The sequence below is a fragment of the Apis florea genome, unplaced genomic scaffold (assembly GCF_048593485.1).
Source record: "Apis florea isolate Af1SG1 unplaced genomic scaffold, ASM4859348v1 contig_2_pilon, whole genome shotgun sequence".
In the NCBI taxonomy this organism is placed as follows: domain Eukaryota; kingdom Metazoa; phylum Arthropoda; class Insecta; order Hymenoptera; family Apidae; genus Apis; species Apis florea.
Window position 1 is genome coordinate 163,679 of NW_028256688.1, and position 21,126 is coordinate 184,804.

Here is a 21,126-nt window from a genome sequence, read left to right on the forward strand (position 1 = left end):
TCTAAAAAATTAATAACATCACAATGCACGCTCCTCGAATCATTCAATTTTTATTTGAAACATTTCTCAATATTATCAATATTATATATATATATCTTTAGAATTAACTTCAAAAAATATGATATAACAAATACAAAATAATAAAACTAGGAGAAAATATAATAATATTAAAAACGCACAAATGAAACATACAACCCAAAAAACTATTTAATTTAAATTATACACGAAACATATTCCTAGGACATGTGAAAAATTAGAGGCAAAGTAATAACTCGAACATGTTCCATATTTGAAACTCGAAAACACGATTGAAATTATCCTCGAGTCGACGCCACAACTCGATCTCGATCGCGTTCACCATTCAGTTGAAATTCACGGCCTTCCTCTGTCATGGCCGCGACTCTCCGGTGTGCCGGGGCTCGCATCGCTAACCATAACGAATACACAGCGGAGGACGAAGAAGAGGAACGTATCGCGGAACGCGGTGGAAAGGTCGGGGCACATGGTGGCCAGCGACGCGGGTATCGCGTGGCTCGTCCGCGAGGCAATGGACGGCCGCGGAAGGATCAAGCTTAGGAAGCTTTCACGCAGCCGTATGTCGCGGGCCGCCGTTTCCGCTACCAAGCTGAAGCAGTGCGTCAGAAAACAGCCGGCTAAAATAAGGAAATGCATGTGCCTGCCATCGAATTACGCCCTCGTTGAATTCCCCTTGGTCTGGTCCGAGCTTAGGTCTGTCCGATCTCCCTCTTCATCACTGACCCTCTCCTCTTACACTCTTTCGTTCGCTGATAGGATGTTTTAATCGAGTCACGCGAATCGGTCGGCATAATCGATCGATTTGAGACGATAAATCTTACAGTTTTTGGGGGATGTTAAGAATTTTTCAAAGTGTGGTAGCGTTGATCAACATAGCCTCCGCACAGAGGCTAGCCTAGTAATACTTCGAAACTAAAATTAAACGTTTCTGAAATACTCGAATTGATCAATCTGATGGTTAAATTATACCAAATTTAATTTAGATTCAAACTAATCGAATCGAAAATTACAATGAAACAAAGAGAGAGAGAGAGAAAGAATAAAATATTTAAAGAAATTGATACGTTCAATTTCAATTTCTTTCATTTCTTCTCTTACTAATATTATAATATTGGTTGTTTTAGAGCAAACCAACAACTGTGCGATGGTGCAATAAGGTGTGCCACAGGCCACGTTTTCCCGGTGCATCGCGCTATTTTATCCGCGGTCAGCCCATACTTCAAGGCTCTCTTCACCAACAGCCTGAAAGGCGGGAAGACGGAAACCACGGAGGTCGCGATTGATTCGGTCCCCGGGAAAATTTTCAGCCTGATCCTCGATTATGCTTACACTGGCACATGCAACGTGAACGCCGACAATGTCGAACAACTTTTACCCCTCGCCGACCAATTCGAAGTCCTGGGTGTCGTTCAGCTCTGCTGCCAGTTTCTTTTGCAGGAGCTTCGCCCGGAAAATTGTTTGGGTAATAAACCATTGATTGTTAATTAAATTTCTAATTTTTATCTCGCAAGAAAGAAACGCATATAAGAAATTACATTTTATGAATATCTTGGAGACGAGCAATTATCGTATTAAAATAAGATATAATATCTTCTTTTGAAGAGATGCGCGTAAAATTGGAAAGTTACGTAAAATTAAAATTTAAGGTGAAAAAAATTTTTAATGCTTTTATGGTATTTATTTTATTTTTAGAAAAAAACTCGTAATGAAAATTAATTTATACGTATATACATATAACAACAAATAAATCTATCTCTGAAAATAATTTCCAAGAATTTTTAACTACTTTTATGCAATTAAAATTTTTTACCAACGAACATTCTTCTTCATCCTTCTTTATTTTCTTCCATATTACAATTCCTTACAAAAAATTATCACGTCGAATATTTTTCACTATATTTCACGGAAATTTACTGAAATTTTTATCGGTTTTTTTTTTTTGTTTTAGGAATCTTTAAATTCGCTCGTCACTATTTCTGCCGCGACCTAGAAGAGAAGGGCCGGAAATACATTCGCCATCATTTTAAGCGGATACTGCAAGAGAGCCCGGAATTCAAAGAGCTGACGAGCAAGGAACTTGAGGCGATTCTACGTGACGACGAGTTGAACGTTAAAAACGAAGAAATAGTTTTCGAGGCTGTTAAAACCTGGCTCGAGCATAACGTCGATGAAAGAAGGCCTTATTTACCCAGGCTCTTGAAATGTGTGCGCTACGGTTTGATGAGCTACAACTTCTTCACGAACAATGTTCTCACGTGGAAGATTATCGAGGAGGATGAAGTGAGTCTTTCTTACGATCGATTATTTACATACCATAAATAAAATTAGAATCATATAATTATAAGATTTTTATATAATTTTATTAATTTTACTACACTCTACTCTTAAAAGTTACACTTACATTTATCGTGAAATTGAAAAAATATACATAATTAAAATAAGTATAATATATCCGCAAAGGGATGATTCGTCAAGTCGAAATAAAAATTAAAATGAATAATAATAATAAAAACAAATCACTTTATTTACGTAATTATATAAAGTTATAAATACGAACTCAAGTAATGGAAGAAATTATGCCATTGAAATCACTTTTTGTTTCATTCCGATATCTCAATTAGTTACCGAGATATAAGGATTCAAAGTATACAATGCTTAAAACACGGTAGAGAAGTTTTGAATGGGCCCGTGACCTACATTTATTCCAGAAAATGTATACGTTCTTCGAGAAATAGTAAAAAAAACTGCTTACTCGCGTCTATCACCGACCAGCCTCACTCGTCCAGAGCTTGGAATTGGTCAGTGACGAAGTGCGAGCGAGAGATCCGAGTCGACGACAAGGAAAGAGATAGTAAACGATTAAAAATTACTCTTTTCTTTACACGACGATATCTCGGGAACCGGAAATCGTATCGAGATAAATGAAAAGGCGTTTTAAAGAGGAAGATTCACCGCTTCTAATGATACTTCATTCATCGATTAAAAGTCGCTACCTTCGGAGTTATAGCGATTTAAAGTTTTCCGAATTTTAATAAGATTTAAGCAAGTTTTAAAGTAAATTACGTGATATATGTGGTCGACACTGTGAGAAACACAGTTAACGATACGTGAAGAAAAAGAAAATTACGATATCAAAGACTGTGATCTTAAAATAACTGGTTGTTTTACGTTACATGAACTCACGTAGAAAAATATTCAGGAATATTTATACTTATTTTTAATATCAGTAACTAAAAATATCAATAACAAAAATGCAATTCTTTTCATTCTTAATTTTATTTCAGCTTGAGGAATACATTCCTTAAATTTTTGGACATTCTTAAAGTTTTTATGTTTCTTAAATGACGACATACACGAAATTCTTTTTTTAAAATTTATTCCAAAATATTTATCAATATTTTTTTAAATTGCCTTCTATTATATTTCGTTGTTATCATATGCGTGTCATAAAATAAAATATTTTTTTCTTTAAATTAAATTATTAATTTATCGAGCAATAAAACAATTACAGCGATTAATATCACGATTAATGAATTGTAAAATTTGTTTTCTCGTTTTGAAGTCATGCCAGCAAGTGCTAGCTCCCGCAAACCAATACCTAAAAGAGCAGGAAGCGAAGCAAGGGAGCGGCGAAATCGATTTAAACAATCCCCTGGCTAAACCTCGTATCCCTTACGAGATCCTGTTCGCGATCGGTGGCTGGAGTGCTGGTTCCCCGACGAATTTTGTGGAAACCTACGACACGAGGTGCTCGATACCTTCGTTAAACCGCAAACAGAAACAGTTTCCGCTAATAGAAACAGTAGAATTCCATTTAATAGAATTAAATTCTACTTAACTTTAATTAAATTCATTTTGATTCGGATTCAATTTTCAAAATAAGAATTTGATGATGTTGATACTTCCAATATTATATATTAGTAGTTTCTAATCAACAGATCGCGATTCATAAGAAGGGTAAAAGTAAAGTATTTTCTATGTCACTGCTCTCATTTTTAATTAATGATTCAATGACTTTTAGCATTTAAGATTCGCTTAATATTCTTCTTAGCAATATGGCTAATCACTCATAGGATAGGATCACATTAACTTTTTTAAATTTTCCGTATCTTATATATCTCCTCTAAGGTTTTTCGACCTTATTGATTCTTTCCTGGTAAATTTAAACGGATGGAGTTCTACCGTTCTATCGCTGGTTAACAATCAAAAGATAAATTGATTTTTCACCGATTTTTCTTTTTTTCTTCTCATTTTCTCAATCGATCGCCGCGGTGTTGATTTCTCGCGTCGAATAATCGTGATCGGTTGATAGAGATTCGCACAGGTAATGTGTGTAATGTGAACTCCAGAGCTGACAGATGGTTTCTATCAGTGAGCACGGACGCGACGCCGAGGGCCTACCACGGCCTGTGCACGTTGAACAATTTGATCTACATGATCGGCGGGTTCGACGGCAACCAGCACTTCAACACGGTCAGATGCTTTGATCCAGTGACGAGGGAGTGGCGTGAACGGGCGTGCATGTATCACGCGAGGTGTTACGTCAGCGTTTGCACCCACGGTTAGTGGCCTTTTTTTTTTCCTTCTTTTTCTTTTTAACCCTGCCAGGACGATGAACTTATAGCATATATGCAGGTATAACCGCGTATAAGACGACTCTGGCTCTACATTTCTAGGATTGTATTAATTTTCGAACGTTAGATTGTTACAAAATATTTTTTAAATAAATATTTTGTTTTGAGGAGGATATAATCGTTAAGGTTTAAAGCTATGTATCTTTTCTGAAGTAATGACTTTTTTTTTTCAAAGAAGTCATTAATTCTTGTCGAATATTTCTTTGTAAAGAGATAATTTGCATAATCGATTGAATACATCAATTATTATACTGAAAAATTAGAAAAAAAAAATGAGGTCTCATCATTTAATCAAGAATTCAATGCTCTCTAAATGAAAGAAAAAACAATTGATTAACTTTTCCACCAAGGAACGCAGTGCTAAAATTTAAATCTCAAATGTTCCTCCGATTATAAAATTGCTTCAATTCCCAATCATTGGTTGAATAAGTATACGACAAAAGATAAATTGTGACTGGGACGAACAAAAGACAAATACTTTAATACGACGAGAATCACCCCATACGTGACTCATTGGCCATTAGGAGGAAAGATATACGCACTCGGCGGGTACAATGGCCGCACCAGAATGAGCTCAGGGGAAAGATACGAACCGCAAAGGAACCAATGGGAGATGATACCGCCGATGCACAGGCAGAGATCGGACGCGAGCGCTGCCGCCTTGCAGGACAAGATTTACATCGTCGGCGGTTTCAGCGGTCGTGAAGTTCTGAATTCCGCGGAGGTATTCGACGTGGAGACCAATCAGTGGACCTACATCCATCCGATGATCAATCCGCGGTCTGGCGTCTCTTTGGTCGCGTTTCGAGACAGCCTTTATGCGTTGGGTGGCTTCAACGGCTTCATCAGGCTTAGCTCTGGTAACTTGAATCACGATTACACACGATTATTTAGTTTATATTACGATTGGAAGATTTTCGACGGTGAAATAAACGGTTTATGTTTATAAATTTTTCGATACTTTTGATATCGCAGGTCGCGAACATTCATTTTTTAATAGAAATTCAATCTAATTAAAATTTTGTTTTGTGTCTAATTGAAAAATTAATCTTTCCTGAAATTTCTGAAGTTCTTAGCTTCTAATAAAAATTCTCTTGCTAAAAGTTTTTGAAAATATTTCGATAGTAGTGTAAAAATATTTTGAAATTTCTCCGAATATCGGAGTATTGGATTAGAAATTTTGGCGCAGAAATCTGACGCCCCATAGAAATTAATGTTCCCAGCTACAATATCGACCTTATGATCTCGCAGGGGAGCGTTACAATCCGAATCATTCGGAGGATTGGCACGCGGTTCCAGAGATGTTCAGCCCCCGCAGCAATTTCGCCACGGTCATTCTGGACGACATGATATTCGTCGTTGGTGGATTCAATGGTAAGGCAGACCTGGATATTAATTGGGAGGAATACTATTAATACATAGACACATACGTATGCATAGTCAATGAATACAGATTTGAACGAATGCCTCTGTAAAATTCGAATCACTCTTTGAAAGTTTAATGAGAATTATTCTTTTAATCATGATGCAATAATTCTTTCGATTTTCAAAACGTTTCAAAATTTTCAACGACACTTTAAAAAGATTGTTAAAGACTTAAGGATCTCGTCTAATTTACGTTATAAATTATAGATATATATGAGAAAAGTTTCATAAGAATACGAAAATAAAAATCTTCAAAATAAATTTAATTTCGTGATAAATAATTAAATATTTCGTGTTTCATTCAAAAGGCTCGACAACGATTGCATACGCGGAATGTTACGATGCGGACAGCAATGAATGGTACGATGCATCACCGATGAATTTGAATCGTAGTGCCTTGAGTGCATGCGTAATCTCTGGTCTCGCGAATGCACGTGAATATTCTTATCACGGCAAGGCGCGAGATCTTGGTCAAGGTTAGTGATCTTTGAGTGAATAATAATAAGGGAAATAAAAAAAGAAAAATTATTATTCTAAGAATTTCACGTTGATATATGATATCGAAATTCGTTTTTTATAAGTTTATATTTCTTTAATTCCTAACTCGCATCAAGTTTAACCTTCGACTGATTAAATAATGTTTATTCAATCGTCAGAAAAAGTTTGTAATAACTGCTTGATGCACTTTTTATTTATCTGTTATATAATTTTGTAATGCGAAAATACTTTCCAAAGTTAAGTGTTCTTTCCTCAAGATTTAATTAAGAAATTAAAAAATGTATTGTTACTAACGTAAAATATAAATAATTTAGGTCAAGCTTCGTCAGAGAATCAACAGAAAACCATCCAGGGCGGAGAGGGTGCAGTGGAAACGAATGCCAATATTTCCACCGAAGAAGAGGAGACGGTGAACTTCGATGAACACGTTCAGAGGGAGGTGATCCCCATGAACGAGATGGCTGAAAGTGTCGGCAATTATTTAGGATAATCCGACACTGTTCAGCGCGCGAGATAGAATTTTCAAAATTTAAAAATATAAAAAAAAAAACAGACATTATTTCGGAAGATGATTGTTTCACGAATACGCAAGATTTTTCTATCGCCATTTTATCAAAAACACTATGAAAATAGCAGACAAATTCAATTCTAATGTTTAATATGGTGTATGAAATAAATAATCCGATGTATCTTCTAAATAATAGTTTCAATTGAAAAATATTTCGAACGAAAGTTATATACCTTTAAAGAAGTATTTTCTTATAAAATGAATAATGCATAGAATATACACGATGATTAAATTAGTTTTCTTTTTTTTTTAAATTTAGAAAAATACATCATTGACGATCATACGATCTCCTTGACATCGTTCAACTTTCAGAATATTTTTCATCGATAATTATTATTTAAAGAGCAAAATCAAGAAATAGATCGACAAATTGAACATAAACTTTCTGCAGAAAGAAATAATCACATGGCGATGTAAAATTCTCAAATATTCGTGAAGCGAAAAAAAAAAAAGAAAAAAAGAAAAAAAAAAAGTTTGAAAGAAATAAATTTATAGGGATAAATAAAGAAAAAAAATTAATAGACAGGACCAGAGGCTTAGGAAATAAAAACATGGTAGGTATACAGAATTTATCAAGTTAACCATTTTTTTTATATTTAGTTTTACGATAAAAATTTGTCGCGTAAAGCCTTTACGCGGGTTTTAACGAAAATTAGGTCTTTCAATTTTTAATCGAAAATCGCAATTTTGTAAGTGATATTATTTTTCTGTTAAACTATTATTTATCTTTTTTTTTTTTTCATTTTTTTTTTTTGTCTTCTTTTTATGGAGGACTTGCGCCTCGTGAAATTTTTTTCAAGGTTTCCCCATCCACGAGGATCATGGATTTTATCGATTTTCGTATTAGCGAATAACTTATGAATTTTATTGTGACTTTGACAAATTTTTTTTTTTCCTCTCGTTAAGACGTTTTTTTCCCCTAACCGAGAAGTGCGATTCGAAATAAAGATACACATGCACGGTTGTTTCAATTCTGGCGTGCCAGAATTTTTTTGTTCTCCCCCCCCTCCCCCCTCCTCCCCTTTTTTTTCCTCTTTCTTTTTGATTAATAATTAGTCGAATCTAAATTGTTATTTTTTGATGTATACGTTTTTCTTGCCCCTGCACGTGTATCTCATATAGCACGATTATTCTTTTTTGGACGAGATCCTGTGCCTTGGTCTGTTATTTTAATCGAATAAAATTTATACCGATTAAGAACATGCTTATCTTTTGATTTTTGGACATTAATTTTTATCAAGATTAATCATTACATTTTAAATTAAAGATACAATTTGATTTCTTGGAAAAAATTTATATGTGACAATTGCCACACTGAGCTCATGATTATCAATTGAAATGATTTATGTATCTATGCATTCAAGAACCGTCGTATTTTCGGATATTTAATATTTGTAGATAATATTTGTACATGAATCCTTCGTAAACATTAATTTATTACTAATTTTATCGAAATTTTTTATCATCGATGCAAGTATTAGAAAAACAGTGAAATAAAAAAAAATATAAAATATTTGAGAAAAAGAATAGAAAATTTTCACCTGACTTTTTCGAAAATATTTTTCTTAAAATATATCTGTACATCAGTAAAAATTGTGGATACAACATTTTTTACAAGATTTTAAATTATTTCTCTTCATGTTCACTTAAATAAAGCTGGTTCCATCCTTAAAAAAAAAAGAAGAAGAAAGAAAGAAAGAAAGAAATCATAAAAACACAACAAAATTAATGAACAATTATGCAAAGAAAGAAACTTGAAACAATATATGAAATCAAAAAGGCAGGATAAACAATTGTGACAATGATATCAAAAAATCCGCTTTTTTTTTTTTTATTAATCTATCTCATTTATGTATACGTAGATTTATTCACTTTTCATATGCATCCATATATTTATGTATAGTGTATACATTGTTGTTACTTGTTGTTCATTGACGGTTGCATTCTCCGCAACTACAAACGATTCTCCATCGATTTAGTTCCCCTCATTCTCTCAATCTCCATATTCCTTCATATCTCCCCGCAAACAACGTAACCACCGTTCGATCGACGATCGTTTCATACACCAACGACACTCGAGTTTATCGACTCTCGATTACGATTGCGCTGTTTACGATTGTCGAGCGAATAACAGGGGCGAGGTCTATCGAAACGTTCCAACGATCGTGCAATATCCGAGAGAAGAGGAGGAAACGCGACCGAAAACGTTGGAAAACATCGTTCTTTCCATCCATATCGTCGCGTATTCCTTCCTTCTCGCTCGTTCTCCTCCCTTCTTTCCATTCTTTTTCTCGATCCGAACGCTTAACGAACGCTCGCTTTTCGTCTCTCTTTTGTTTCGAAAGAACCATCATTCGTTCTCTCGAATTCCTGTTCGGCCGAAATCACGTCACAAAAGATTGTACAAAAAGACGACGAATGGCACGTTGGCCATCGAGGAAAATAAGGGCGAACGCCTCTCTTCAGGGGATGAAGAAAAGGCTTCCTAATGCCTCGTGAACACTGGTGTCTCGCTTTTCGATTCTCTTCTGATCACGCTCACGCGAACGTTAACGATGGATCGTGTTTGTTGATTAGAATTAATTTTTATTGGTAAATTTTTCTTCTTTTTTTTTGAAGATATAATTGGGCACGAAGTTAGCCATGTTTGATATTTGGTATATTTTGTTAAGTGCTATATAATATCGAGAAAAGGTGCAATTTCAAATATATAATTAATATGTATAAGGATAAATTTGCAAATTGTTGGTAACCGATTTTTATATTTATTATAATAATTTATAATTACTTATTCGATATAAAAAGATGTTACTCGATTTAAATTCGCGTCAGCGTGAATCATTTATAAGTCCATATCTGAGGTCTCTTGCACGATAATTTATTTTAAGTAGTAATATTATGATATTAATGAGTTACAAATTGCAAATTATATAGACGTTTTAATAAAATTTTACGTGAAATATAAGTTAAATTGTAAATTTGTAAATTTATTTATAGAAATTCTATAAGAAAATCTGTTTGGTTAACAAATTTTTTCACGTAATTGATATTATTTCAATCGTGCAAGAGAACTTTTCCAACATCGTACATCAATCTTCACAATGATCAAGCTAAAAATCACCTTAAAGCAATGAAATTTATAAAGGGAACATTTTCTATAAGTAAAACATGATGATTTCATATCATTTTCTTTGAAATAAAAATAAAAAAAGCTTGCAGTTTTATTAACAAAAAAATGAATAAATTCAACAAAAAGAATTCACCAAAAATCTAAATTGACTAGTTAAATTTTTTATTTTTACAATTACGTAAAAATATATAGATATTTTTGACAAAATTGATATTAATTTCTATCCAATTAGAAATACAAGTATTTTTATAATATTACTTCAATGTTAACTGCACAATTAGTATAAAATCAACATTAGTCGACAAAATTGTCCTTAAATGAAAAATAAGTCAAACAACAATGTTCCCTCTATACGCATATTTTATTTTATTTAACTCCAAGGTTTTAAAAAACATTGATTAACATTACAGGGGGGGTAAGAGTAAAAAATCGACACCCGACTACAACCGCGTCGTTATTATGTATTAATCGTACAATTAAACGCGACGACGTACAATTGAGCAAACAATAGGACAGCAATAAAAGTTTCTTCGATCCATTCGAACCCTTTGTTTCCTTTTAATCCCATCGAGTCCTCTTCCACCCCTTTTTCGCTCTCTTTCCATCGATCGACAATAGGAGATAAAAACAAGATTCACGTTCCACGATTATTTTTTTTCTTCCTTTTATTTTCTTTCTGTTTTTTTCTTTTCCGCGTGAAACTCGAGAATTCGAGTGGGACCGTTTATACAGAAAACGACGACGAAAATGCGTCACGAGGACGCTGGAACGAGATCATTCGTGCGATTGATACGATCATTCGAGATATTACAAATAGATTAGAAAAAGGGTATACGTGCGAGTGTGCGACGAACGACGGCTTGGTATTTAATTAATGAAGAGTGGAGGAGAAGCGAAGGGAGAGGGGTAAGTTTGATGAGTTTGTTTCTTTTTTTTTTTTTGAAGTTCGATCTTTTGGGTTTGGCTTTCAATGATGAAAGAACGAGAATGGTTTTTTTTTTAAAATTATGGTTATCTTGATTGATTAATGAAAAAAGATAAAATTTACTCAATTTTTAAATGAATTTTTTTAATGAAGTAAGAACGATAATGTAACTTTGTAAAATTAAATACATTATGTGATAAGATAATGTGAAAGATGAGGTAATTTATTTAGATGAATATAGAAAAGTTTTTAAAGTAGTAATATTAATAATGATTAAAATTGTAACAAGTGAAAAAATTTTTAATATCAGAAAACCGTGGATAAAATTACATTATAATAAAAAAAGATCTAATAGTTTTTCAACATTCTTGGAGTCTTTTTTTTTTTTAGAGAGTAAATACATTCAAGAATAAACAGCAATAAGTCGACGATAATTTGCATTTTCAACACAATATCCATTAGTGAAATGAATAACTCTTTAGAACTCTTGGCAGTTTTAATCTCAAATTAAGTTTCGAATTTATTTGAGAGTAAAACTATTGAAAGTCACTTTTGAGAATATCTTTTCACAAATGAACATTGCATCGACAATGATTCTCTGTAGAATAATTTTCAAATGCATTCGAATCCTTCCATTTGACAATACGAAGAAAAGACCATTCTCAGAATATTTGAACAACATTTTCTCCTCGCTTCCAATCCACTCGATAGTCCAACGATCGTAAATAGCGACAGAGCGTAAAGATATTAGGAAAAAAAAAAAAAAAAAACAATCGAAACGATGCGATCTTACAGCTGAACAGGAAAAATCTCAAAGACTGTTTTCTTTTTTTTTTTTTGTGCTTGACAATTACGAGTGTGAAATTCAGATGAACGAAGACGAGTACGAGATATTTATTGTGGTCCTGGATGAAACTGTACTCGTGTTTCTTAGAATTAGAGATGAATCGTGTATAACCGATTCGAATGTGCGCGTAACGTTTTCATTTTCGTCACGGTGTTAAAAGGCTTACACGACGATTTCATAGGTAAACGTTTAGATTGGGCGCAGTGGATTTTACAATTAACGATGTTGCGCGAGAATCACCGTACGACATTGCAATTTTCGTTTTTTAAAACAAATGGAATAAAGATGGCGCGTCGTTAAATATATATTTTAAATATATATTCTAGTTAATGTTCAGACACACGAGATAATTATTTGGAATATTTATTATTATATGGTAAGTTTAATACAATGTTTGTTAATTACAATTCTTTTTGTAATATTTGAATCCCTTCTTTCATATAAAGTAAAAAAACAAAATTAAAATTGTTTTATTGCCATAGAAGCATTATATGTTATAAATAATGAAAGAGAGAAGAATTATATCTCAGTATAAAATATAATAATTAATAAAATAAATTAAAAAAAACTAATAAATTTAAAAATTCAAATATTTTGAGAATGGAATATTTAAAAATCGGTATGTAGTGTCTGAATACTAACATAATATTTTTAACAAAATTATTATATTATCTATTAAATAATATAATTATTAATATTATTATTAACTATAAAATATTAATTTAACTTAAAATAATAATAGTTTGCAATTTTTAATAAAATAATAAACATTTAATAAAATGATTAATTACATAATCCTTATAAAAATAATTGTGATATAGTAAAATAATTGTTTATAAAATAAAACAATAGATGCTTAATTAATAAGAGAAGAAAAATTCTTAAAATCACAAATCGAATATTATCAATATAACCTTTTTTTCTTTTTTTAAATCTTCTGAAATAATAAATTGCCATAATCGTACAGCGTATCTCGTCGCCTCATGCCCTCTCCTCTTTCCCTTTAGAAAACGTCGAAATTACACACGTACTTCTCTCTCTCTCCCATACTTTCGATGACATTCACGATTAGCAATTTATCAGACGCGAAATTTAACCACGCGTCTTCGTTGCTTCGATTTACGATTAAATGTATAACATTTGTTTTTTTTTTTAATTATTTTTTTTTATTTTCTTTTTTTTTTAATTAGATTGTTCTGAGCAATTGAGATCTAGTATTGGAGGGATTTCATATACCTGAAAATATTTAGTCACTTGCCTCGTCTCTCTTCCTATTCTCCTCCTCGTCTTGCTCCTGTTCGTCGATTTCTCACCATTTTCAATTTTTCACTTTCACTATTCGAACTCAAAACACCATTTACAAATATTCAATCTTCTCCGTTTTTTACCTCGATTCTTTCGTGTCCTCTTCTTATCTTCGCAATCTCGATGATTCCTTGTCATATCTCTTCGCTTTTCTTCTTTCTCTTCTTTAAAACGTTACGTTGCCATTTTATTTTATTCCTTTTTTTTTCTTTGTTTGTGTGTTTCGTTTCTTTTTTTAAATTAGAATACTCTCTCTCTCTCTCTCTCTCGCTCGCTCGCTCGCTCTCTTTCACACATTACGCGTCTCATCCATCCTCCGCACACCGCACTCACACTTATCTGAGAGTAACAATTGACATGCGTTTCGTAACTTTCCTAGCGTCTAGACAATGTATCCCTGCATTGTCTTTTGAATCCTTTTTCTTTTTCTTTTTCTTTTTTTTTTTATTATTTTTTCAAATACAACGTACTTCGTACGATATTTTTCTCTTTTTTTTTCTTCTTCTTTTTTTTGTTCGACACCAGGCTACGATAAAGGAAGCCACGGTGAAATCCGTCAAGCGATGCGCAACGTCGCTGCGTTCTCTCGAGTCTTAAAGAGAAACGGGGGGGGGGGGGGGGAAGGCGAGTACAAGTTTTTCCTTCTTTCTTTCTCGTTTCGTTATTGATGTGTCCGAACGAGATCCTTCGTTTCTTCTTTTTTTCGATGAATGATCTTTAAACGGATTTTTTTCTTTAATCGAAATCAATGATGGGTGCTGACGAGGCTCGATCCTTATCCCTATTTCATTTCTCAACGATGACTATTCGGCTAATTTTCCCTTTTCTTTTTTAATTTTTCTTGCCTCGGATTTCGCGATAGGCCGAAAACTCGATACTTGAATCGGGCGAGATGAGATGCGTTTGGGATGGTTTGATGTTGTTTGTTTACCTATATATATAACAATTATCGACAATTTCTATTGATTATTTTGAAATATCATCGCGTTATTTTCTAATCTTTGAAATATTGTAAATTTGTTGTTGTTGAACAGGTAAATGAAAAAAAATCAATTGAATAGGATACTTGTTATATAAGGATATATCGATTTTATCTAGATAGAAAAATAAATGATGTAAATATTTATAATGTCGTGACAAGATCGAATATAGATAAAAAAAAGCGGAGCATTCTTATTACATTATCACATTTATCATCACCGCAAAAGAGGTTTCAATTCCAGTTCTCGCTAGGATATTATATCATCAATTCCCATTCAATTCAAGTTTCAAATCACTGACTTTTCAATTAGTATTCCCGGTTTATACAATCGACAAGAGTATAATTTAACATATATAAAACGAAATATATCCATATTTCTTTATTGATTTCGTTAATAAACAACAATTCACAACAGTAATTGTTAATATAAAATTTAACTAATCGAAATTTAAGAAACAATTTTTCAAGAAATACGAGAATACTGTGTAATAATCAAATGCTAAACACTATCCCCATTTCCATCCAGTTCTAACTATATTCTCAAGGAGACGACGCACTTTCTTCCAAACGCTATTCTTCCTCTAAAAGCATTCTCGCATCGTCGAGCAACGACAAAAGCGCGAAACAAGCATCAAACCATCCATTACAAAACCAATTCTCGACCGACACCTCATTCAGGCAGAAAGCCAGTTGCAGGTTGAAACAACAATGCAAATAGGCCCCGTAGTTCTTCTTGCGCAGGCAATATATATATAGGTCCATTTTTAGAATCGTTCATTTTTGATGATGAATCGCGAATGAAGGGGACGCGCTCGATTTCATTGGCTCATCTTCGATGACCGCCAACGCTTCGCCGATGGAATGACACTTAGGAACCTAACGAGAGAAACCGATCGACGACGACGTTCATAATCTAAAAACATGTTGTTCCGAACGATGCGGCCGTACTTTTTTTCTTTCTTTTTTTTCTTTTTTCTTTTTTTTTTTTTAATCGTGTAAAAACGTCGAATTGCCCCGCTCCCGATCGATCTAACGATCTGTGCGGATCGTTGGAAGAAGAGAAACGGAGCGAAGCGTCGCGAAGGAGGATCGATTAAATCGGTTCGAGGTTGGAGAAGCGGGGCAATTGTCGAGCAGGACGAGGGTTAATTTAATCCTAATGCGATCGAAGACGACACGGAGAGTTACGAGAATCCGCTCTCGACATTTTATTTTATTTTATCTACTTATTATTTTTCTTCTTCTTCTTCTTTTTCTTCTTCTTCTCCGTCTGCTGCTAATAATTCGCTATTATTAGACTATTTTTTTATCTTCTTTCGTTCCCTATCTTCTTCTTCTTCTTTTTTTTTCCTTGTTTTCATTTTTCTATTTAACGATTCACTGTTTTGCGTTTCTAGGCAGTCCGTTCCTTATCTGAAGTACTTGAGACCGGCGACCAGCAGGAACTTCTCGATGAAAAGCTCGGAATCGAGGACGGCGATGTGCGCGGCTCGGCCAATCAGCGCGTTGGCCGTAGCCGGCAACGCGTGATGCACGTCGTACCTGACCAAACTCACCCCCGAGGAGGACATCACTGGGTAGAGGATGTTATGCACCATCTCACGATACGCTGCGCCTGTGAAAAGGGACATTGGTTTCGTTAGACGTTTGTTTATTTTGATTTATCATGATTTTTTGTCGAAGTAGGTATAAAATGTGGATCGATATTGATATTTTTAGAATCTTAAAGAATGATAAAATTGGTAAATAACGATACAATTTTAAGTGGTTAGTGTAGGAAAAGGACGAGACATTTAGATATTTTATATTTGCAAGTTAAAAATGTTGGAATGACATACATGTATGATGAAAATAAGAACGAGGGAAAATATTTTTCACTTTGCTACAGTTAATATATAAAAATTTTATTATTTAATAAATATCGTTTAACGATGAATTGTTCGAGTACCTTTAAAGGATCAAACCTTTGTTACATACTTTTTAATTACAAAATTTAAATTGAGATAATATACAATAATAAATAAATTTTTACATGAAAATCTATTGATTTTCTTTTCAATCAAAATAAATTGGATATAGGAAATTTCTTCAAATTAAATAATAATAATCTCCAAGGGATTAATCCCATCTCGAAAATAAATTTCACCCTCACAAATGATATCTATAAAATATGAGACGTAAGAAATCGCAATTCCTCGACCTAAAGTTCCAATACGTTTCTTCCTTTTCACAGTAGAATTTCTTTGATAAAAAAAAAGAGAGAAAGAAAGAGAGAGAGAGAGAGAGAGAGATAAGACGAATAGGAATCTACGTAAGGTTTCTCGATGGAAGCTTCTCTTATCCAACCGATGCTCACCCGGGATTGACCGGTTCAATAAAGTCGTATTATCGGGACATAAATGAAAAATAAATGTCGATTACCTTGATCGGTCGAATCCCGCACAGCGGCTTTGCACAGCTCTATACGAGCGGAATGAAGGGGCACGTATCGATCCTGCGCGCTACCGCACAGGAGGACGTGTTTGAACTTTTCGAGATTGCTCTTCTGGCTGAGGCGGAACATGAACGATCGTCTGACATCCGACGCGTCTTTCATGGCCAATTGTAACAACGAGCCGGATTTCTTCAGTTTCTGCATGAACCACATACCTGGACAGGATTTCATTACGTTTGAAAATATATCTGTGGTTTGGTGGAGATTGACGATATTGCTTGTCGTATATATATAGTTTTTTATTCAAACCATTCTTCTAAATGTAATTTCATTATTTAAATTGTGATCAAGCGAGATTAGAAATGAAACGAGTTTTACGAGTAATATTTTAATAGTAATATTTTGTGTTTTATATTATCGGTGTTTTAATTTTTAATCAATAAAAATTTGTAATATTATTGATATTTCGACGTTTCGTAGATTGAGAAAACGAAGGAGAAAGAAGAATAAGAGCGTTTCGTCTACTAGAAGATTCGTTAGTAGGATTAACAAGTCTTGGGATTGTAAAATAATTTCGATGGCAAGTATCATTACATTATTCTTATATTCTTTATTACGATTATTTTGATAAAGATTATTTAGACATTTAGAAAATTCTTAAAAAAATAAGAAACGATTTAAGGTTTTCGAGCTCACCTGCATTAACTAATCCACTGGTGTTGTACAGTGTACCCAAGTGTGGACCGCTTAGGCTGAGAAAGGTATGTAAACGTGGAAGAAGCGGTCGTAATTGAGGCCGCGTCAGAGCGCTTCTTATGATGATGGTCCCTAAAGAATGTCCGATGAAGCTCACTTTCGTTGGGTTCAAGCCCGACGTCTCGATGTGATGGAGAATCTCGGCTACCAATCGATCGGTCATCGTATCGAAATCCGAGAAAGTATCACCCTTTTCAACAAACGTAAAAATAATACGTAATAATTCATTCTCGAGGAAAAAAGAAAACTATCTATATAAATCTATGCGAAAGAGGCACAATTCTAATATCCTCACCCTGCAAAATAATATCTCTATCATACTTCAATTATTTCTTTCGAAAGCTATAATGAAAAGCTTTCGAAATTTGTCACCTCCCCTTTGTTTGTTTGCCTCAACGAAAACCCTTTTAAAAGGACGAATAAATCGGAAAAACGAAAGGGATTCTTATTAAAAAATGTTCACCTGATTTCTCTCGGACATTAAAAAATCTAGATGCGCCCCGGGAAGACTGAGTTCCAAGTACGTCTTGACCAAACGAAGATCAGCAGGGTTGCCGTCGAGACCGTGGACACAGATGATGAGATGGGCACCTTCCGGCGAGAAGAGGCGATACTCGTTGCTGATGTGGAAGTACGGCATGGTCGAGGCCAGGGTCGGATAATCACTAAGAGGCACATTCGATCTTAGAGGTTTTACCGACGACGGGGTCAGGAAGTCACCGTATCCAAAGGAATGGGCACGTTTATGGAAACGCAACTGCGCTTCCTTGCGTTCTCTAGAGAGGATAAGGTAGACAAAGAGAAACTTAACTACGAAAAAACACAAATAGACAGACGAAAGCTATGGTCAAAACTCAAAGAGAAAAAGCGGGTATCGTGTGATACAGCCGTGGATATTTGCGAACAAAGGAGGAAGAGAAAACAGCGAAAATAATATAATAACTGCACGGTACTAAATCGTATTCGCTTGCTTGAAATGATAATTCTCTCGAAGGTGAGAACGGGTGTCAGAACGAAGGAAGAGCTATTCAGAGGATTTTGTAAATCTTTTCATATTTTTCCTTTTAGCGTTGCAAGTGACTAATATTTGGGCAACGACGTGCGCTACTAAGTTCTTAGCAAAATTAATTCGTAATACTGGTGAAGCATCAAGGATACTACTATTCTAGAGAAACACAAGTTGTTCTAAACTTTTTGAAATTAGATTCGCATTTAATTCCTGTTCTTATCCATCGATACGCCATGAATAAATTAGCAATTTGAAAAATTCGCAGCCTGCCAATGAATGCATACGAACTTCAACATATTTTAGAAAATCTGTTTCCTTAACGTCCAACAAGACTTCTCCAATTTTAAACACGCAAGCTGTAAACCTTTCAAAATACAAACCTGGCGAACCACACTCAACCCCCAAACCATGTGAAACTCTTTCTCATCGATCAACAACGCACCTGTATATCTTCCCCGAGAAGCTCATCTGCCTCTTGAACTCCTCTTTGCACTTCTTGAAATTAATCGCCTCGTCCTGCGTCGATTGCAACATCTCCTTCCCCTCCTGATAGCAGTCCAAACAAATATCCCTAGTCCCGTATGGAGGATCCCTCTCCCTCTCCCTCTCCCTATTCTTCTGAGGGCTGCAAGGGGCGGTTTTCGTCTGTTTGGGACTTCTGACCGGTTTCACCGTTTCGTAAACGTGGTAAAGGGGATTGTCGATGATGGCCGGGGGATCGCGGAATTCCTCTGGGGGCGGTGGCTCGTCCTGGAACATCTTGGGTGGCGGGAGGCGCACCTCCTCGTACGAGTGCTCCTCCACGCTCTCCTTGGTCGGGGGAGGCCTCTCCCCCTTCCTCGGTACGATTCTCGACAATTTCTGACGGAGCTGCTCGCTCGACAGCTTGGCGTTCCTGCGCTGCTCCGAGCTCGACGTGTCCCCGCTGCTCACCCAGCCGGAACACTCGGACGTCAGGTTGCTGGAGCTGGAGCTGGTTGTCGGGCTGCTTGGTCTGCTGGACGGCGGGCTGAGCGGGTTCGGAATGACGGGAAGATTGTTGCTAAGGCTGTCCTTGCTGTCGCGGATCGGCATGCAAGGCAATGAAACCGCGCTCCGTGGCACTGACACCTTGTTCTGCGCCACGGGCACGCTGGCGCATCTCAGTCTTTTCACGCTCGGCGTCGGGCCGCCGGCGCTCGATGTGTCGGAAGGCGTCGTGCCGTTCGTAGCCGGCGTCTCCATGGGGGATTTGATGGGCTCCACCTGCGGCATAAACAGGATGGTTCGATCAAGAATTGAAGCATGAATTTCGAACAGGTACTTCTATCGATCTATTTTTCTGCGTATCTTGTTTCTGGATGTATCTCGATGGAAAATTCGTTTCTCTGTTGTTAATACGCATGATCTTCAGAAGAGATCTCTGATGAAAAAAATCGTACCTTCAAAATGATCTTATTATTGTTCTCCACCTCCAGAACGTTGGTCGTGGGCACAGGGGGTGGAGGGCGATACTTGGGCAACGGAGCGACAGCCGGGTCCTGATAAGCCGGGGGCGGTGGTGCAGGTTTCCTGTTTCGATGGCTGCACTTCCTGCTCTCCTCAGTCGGATGATCTATGTCCAGCACAGGCGCTGAATGCGGCCTTCGCCCGTGCTTGTCCCTCCTCTTCTCAGCCGCTCGATGCTGCTCCTTCTTCGGCTCCGACATCGCGGTCATCACTTTGTAGAACATCTCGTTGGTCAATTCCTGCATTTTACTCTCCTCGTTCTGCTGCTGCCTCCTCTGCTTTTCCTCCCCCACGTAACACTTGACAGCCGCCCTCTCCTCCCTTCTCCTAGGCCTTTCCCTCCGGAAGTCGCAGTACTCGTTACGATCCACGTCGTCCACCAATCTCTCCGTGCTCTTCGGTCTTCTCGGCTCACCGTGCTGGCTCCGCCCGCTGGTGCCGTTGGTGCGATAGAAGAACGAGTCCGTGGTCGTCGACGTGTAATTCGATCTCTTGTACAGGGGATCGACCATCATCGAGTGACTGCTAGGCAACCCGCCGCCATTCATCGACTCCTGGATCTCCCGGCTCCGCTGATTCAATCCTGAACCGGTCTTCCCGATCGTGTGGTATCTACGAGGCTCCAGTCCGTTCGTTTGACTGTATTTGCCGCTCGTTTGATGAGCCTGTTTGCGCGAATTGCCACGATACGTCACTCTGTCCAGGGTGGCCGTGTGAAGGGGTTGTTGCTCTGGAAAGAAGGTGTCTCCATTCACGCTTGCTTTGTTGGAGAGGAAGTTGGTTTGATCGTTGGTAGCCGTGGATAATGGTTGGCGTGACGCTAGCCGATGACTGCGCGGCTCTAGGCGAATTCTTCTTGTGTCCAGGGAGTGATAATCTGTAAGAGTGAAACGAAGAGTCAATGTTGGTTTTATTGGTTATTCGGAATGATATCTCAGTAAAATAAGTTATTTGAAAGGAAAATCTTAACGGTGTTATACTTTGAATGTTGGTTTAAAGTTTTCTAAGAATTCTTTAAAATTTGTCGAGAATGGGAAACGCAGAGAAGGAAGAGTTGTTAAGCTGAAGTGTGATAAAAAATAGGAATTT

General features: G+C 36.0%; 2 protein-coding genes and 2 long non-coding RNA genes across 12 annotated transcripts in view; 2 read left to right on the top strand and 2 right to left on the bottom strand.

The window, feature by feature from the left end:
- The first annotated feature begins 398 nt into the window (after positions 1–398).
- On the top strand, positions 399–8,358 carry LOC100867516 (uncharacterized). The gene is made up of 9 exons (XM_003691547.4): positions 399–729; positions 1,161–1,498; positions 1,985–2,316; positions 3,599–3,783; positions 4,386–4,597; positions 5,195–5,530; positions 5,922–6,044; positions 6,404–6,571; positions 6,908–8,358. Exons 1-9 carry the CDS (start codon positions 503–505, stop codon positions 7,081–7,083), a joined length of 2,097 nt encoding a protein of 698 aa, XP_003691595.1. The 5' UTR covers positions 399–502; the 3' UTR covers positions 7,084–8,358.
- Positions 2,372–4,532, bottom strand: LOC147657663 (uncharacterized). The gene is made up of 2 exons (XR_015292002.1): positions 4,264–4,532; positions 2,372–3,771 (listed from the first exon to the last, which is right to left on the bottom strand). It is a non-coding gene; the product is annotated as an uncharacterized LOC147657663 (long non-coding RNA).
- Positions 8,359–12,812: 4,454 nt separating the features above from the next.
- The window catches only part of LOC100867761 (protein FAM135A), a 42,284-nt gene continuing 33,970 nt past the window's right edge, over positions 12,813–21,126 (bottom strand). For 5 of the 6 annotated variants that reach the window (XM_086907918.1, XM_012483527.3, XM_086907917.1 and 2 more), the window contains 6 exons: positions 19,971–20,914; positions 18,992–19,794; positions 18,004–18,316; positions 17,481–17,730; positions 16,772–16,999; positions 12,813–15,965 (listed from right to left, as the gene is read on the bottom strand). In XM_086907918.1, the coding sequence (XP_086764044.1) occupies positions 15,760–15,965; positions 16,772–16,999; positions 17,481–17,730; positions 18,004–18,316; positions 18,992–19,794; positions 19,971–20,914 (2,744 nt within the window). In that variant the 3' untranslated portion in view covers positions 12,813–15,759. The remainder of the gene's footprint in view (positions 15,966–16,771; positions 17,000–17,480; positions 17,731–18,003; positions 18,317–18,991; positions 19,795–19,970; positions 20,915–21,126) is intronic. The other variant, XM_012483528.3, reaches the window with a different exon arrangement.
- Positions 17,021–18,906, top strand: LOC147657664 (uncharacterized). Of its 4 annotated transcripts, none has more exons than XR_015292000.1 (4): positions 17,021–17,164; positions 17,265–17,364; positions 17,467–18,534; positions 18,609–18,906. It is a non-coding gene; the product is annotated as an uncharacterized LOC147657664 (long non-coding RNA). The 4 variants fall into 4 exon arrangements; XR_015291997.1 differs by having other exon boundaries at positions 17,022–17,164; positions 17,512–18,534; positions 18,609–18,903; XR_015291999.1 differs by having other exon boundaries at positions 17,027–17,178.